The following is a 3,070-nucleotide window of genomic DNA, read 5'->3' as shown; positions in this document are numbered from 1 at the left end:
GCTGTTCATGTCTTTTATAATACACTATTCATGACATATCTGAACAGCGTACTGGATCCAGTTATTTACTACTTCTCAAGTTCAAAATTCAAAAGTGCTTTACTGAAAGCAGTTGCTCCGTTTAAGCGAAATTGTTCCAAATCAGAAACTGACAGTGCGGCGCAACCGACAGAATCCACAGGACAAATAGATGTGGATCATCATTTAAAAAACACGGCGGGCTGTAATAAATATGAGCAATCCCAGTCTATGTCTACTTTGTCTGCATCATCTAACTTTTAGTGATCCGCTGTGTATTTAAAGTAACTTCCATGCATTGCTGCAAAACGTTGTAATTAAGTAGATTTTGTTGTTATTCTATTTCTGGCGAAATCGTGCTAAAATAAACTGTGATTTTTGAAGTCTAGTTATCTACATTCGTAATATTTGCCTTAATTCTATAGAGTAAGGGAATGATTACTAGATTTTGGAATACTATTTACAGAAATCAATGCGGAATGAGGGATGCGTGGCTCTTGTTACATGTCCCAAGCCTTCTGGGGTCTTTGTTCATGAGTTGGGGTCGGGGATTGCCAATTTTCGCAGGCAGCAGGGAAAAGATAGATATCTTAGCGAAGGAACAGCCTGAAATATGGATAAAAGGCCCACAGGATTGTTACTGTCGTCTTACCTGGATCTAGAATATTACCAATACTCCCTTATCAGCCACGTGCCACTTCACCCATCATCACATTGCCGTTATTGGCAGCTCCAAACTGTTTCAAAAAGACATTCGATTAAACCTAGGGGTGGACGTTTTGTGAAATAAAAATACAAAGTCATCCAAAAACGAAACTAAGGCAAAGAGAATAATCCAATGAGAGAGAATGGGTTGTGAAAATAAGAATAAAAAGGAAGGAGTATATTGTATTCCTTGTCTTTATTGTGACCAGCAGCAGGAATAAGTCAATGTTGCTCCTGTTGCTATTGTAGAAGAAAAAGGATTTGTCCTTTCAGGACAGAAACAAAGAGGAATGTTCTTCTCTCAAAGAATTGTATGACTTTGTATATCTATGCCTCAGAAGGTGATGGAGGTGCAGTTCATTGAATATTTTTAAGGCACATTTAGATAGATTTTTATTAGGCAGTGATATCAAAGGTTTTCAGGATAGAAACAGGATCAAGAGGGTTAACAGTTTACTTTTGCTCCTACTTTGTATGTTCCATTGGTCATGTATTGGATAAGAATTTGCATATAGAACATGCCTTTGCTTTACCAGAACTCTTACAATCCCTTACTGTTCAACATTGACTGATGATTTTCTATGGTAGCATTTTTTCCACAAGGTGCTAGATTTCTGATTTTGTGAAAATTCAGAGTAAGGAAGAAAGGGAAATGGGAGAGTGGATCAAAGGAAAGAGAAGGATTATCTCTTCCCAATGACATCAGCAGTAACCTGTGATTCATGGAAAAATAACTATTTGTAAGAAGCTAAGACAAAATGTGATCAGAGCAGAAGAAGGCTATTCAGTCCATCATGTTTGTTCTGCCATTCAACTCGATCATGGCTGATCTGATAGTCCTTAGCTCCATTTTCCAGTCTTGTTCCCACAACCTTTGATTCCCTTACTGATTAGAAGTCTATCTCAGCCTTCAATATACTTAGTGACAGCCTTGATAGTAAATAGTTCAACAGGTTCACTACCCTCTGAGTGAAAATAATCCTCATCTCTGTCAAGGGGAAACAATCTTTCTGCATCTACCCTGTCAAACTCCTAAGATTCTTATATGTTTCAGTAAGATTCAGTCACATTAGAAAATCACTCTCCTCCTGGGATTACCCTTGTGAATCTTTTCTGGACTGCCTCCAATACCAGAATATATTTCCTTAAGTGGATCAAAATTGTTTACAATATTCTAGGTATGGTCTGACTCGTGCCTTGTATGATTTTAACAGGGCTTCCCTATTTTTATACTTCATTCCCTTTGAAATAAGGGCCAACATTCCATTTCCCTTCCCTCTTACTGGCTGATCTCGAAAGCTAGCTTTTTTGATTTATGCATGAAGGTTCCCAAATCCACCTGTGCAGCAACTTCCTGCAATCTGTCTGTATTTAAATAACATACAGTGCCTGTATTCATCTTCTCAAAGTGCATTCTCTCACATTTTCCCATATTTCATTCAATCTGTCTATACCCTTCTGTAGATTCTTCACGTTATCATCACTACTTGCCCTCCCATTATTTTTTGTATCATCTACAAACCAGGCTTCAGTATATTCACTTCAATCGTCCAAGTCATTAATGTACATTGTAAATAATTGTGGCATCAGCACTGATCCCTGTGGCACTGATAGAGTCATAGAGACATATAGCATGGAAACAGAACTTTTGGTCCAACTTGTCTGCACTGACCAAACATCCCAACAGACCTAGTCCCATTTGCCAGCATTTGGCCCATATCCCGTTAAATCCTACCTATTCATATTCCCATCCAGCCTTTTAAATGTTGTAATTGTACCTGCCTCCACTATTTCCTCTGACAGTTCGTTCCATACATGCACCACTCTCTGTATGAAAAAGTTGCTCCTCAGGTCCTGTTTAAATCTTCCCCTCTCACCTTAAACCTATGCCCTCTAGTTTTGAACCCCCCTTCATGAATCTAAACTGACTCTGCTTGGTTATATTATGTATTCCTGAATGTTCTGCTATTAACATCCTTCACAATGGGCTCTAACATTTTCCGAATGCCAGGTGTTAAGGTGACTGACCTATAGTTACCTTTTTATTGTCTCCCTCCACCCTTTGAATCATTTTATTGTATGTAACAAGCATTACTATTAATTACAAATAAATAGCTTCTAACTACAAATAAACAGTAATGAATATCAACATATAGCTGATAATTAAAGTTCTAATCCCCTTATAAATTCTTACTTGTACATATAGAGAAAAAATGGTTTTATGGGCAATGGGAAGGACTGGGAAGGCTGTTCAATCATCCCTGTTCACAGGGTTCACTGAAATAGAGATAGCAGGAAATAGAGATAGTAGGAACTGCAGATGCTGGAGAATCCGAGACAACAAGGT

At 38.1% G+C, this 3,070-nt stretch overlaps 1 protein-coding gene across 1 annotated transcript in view; it reads left to right on the top strand.

Annotated features, from left to right (window-relative positions):
- The window catches only part of LOC109935601 (hydroxycarboxylic acid receptor 3-like), a 5,702-nt gene extending 5,288 nt beyond the window's left edge, over positions 1–414 (top strand). Inside the window, exon 3 of the mRNA XM_048594180.1 lies at positions 10–414. Coding sequence (XP_048450137.1) covers positions 10–282 — 273 coding nt within the window. The 3' untranslated portion in view covers positions 283–414. The remainder of the gene's footprint in view (positions 1–9) is intronic.
- Positions 415–3,070: the final 2,656 nt, after the last annotated feature.

This window comes from Rhincodon typus, unplaced genomic scaffold (assembly GCF_021869965.1).
Source record: "Rhincodon typus isolate 14 unplaced genomic scaffold, sRhiTyp1.1 hic_rhity00006754, whole genome shotgun sequence".
Lineage (NCBI taxonomy): Eukaryota > Metazoa > Chordata > Chondrichthyes > Orectolobiformes > Rhincodontidae > Rhincodon > Rhincodon typus.
Note: the sequence above shows the minus strand (reverse complement) of the source record. Positions and strands in the feature narration are given on the sequence as shown.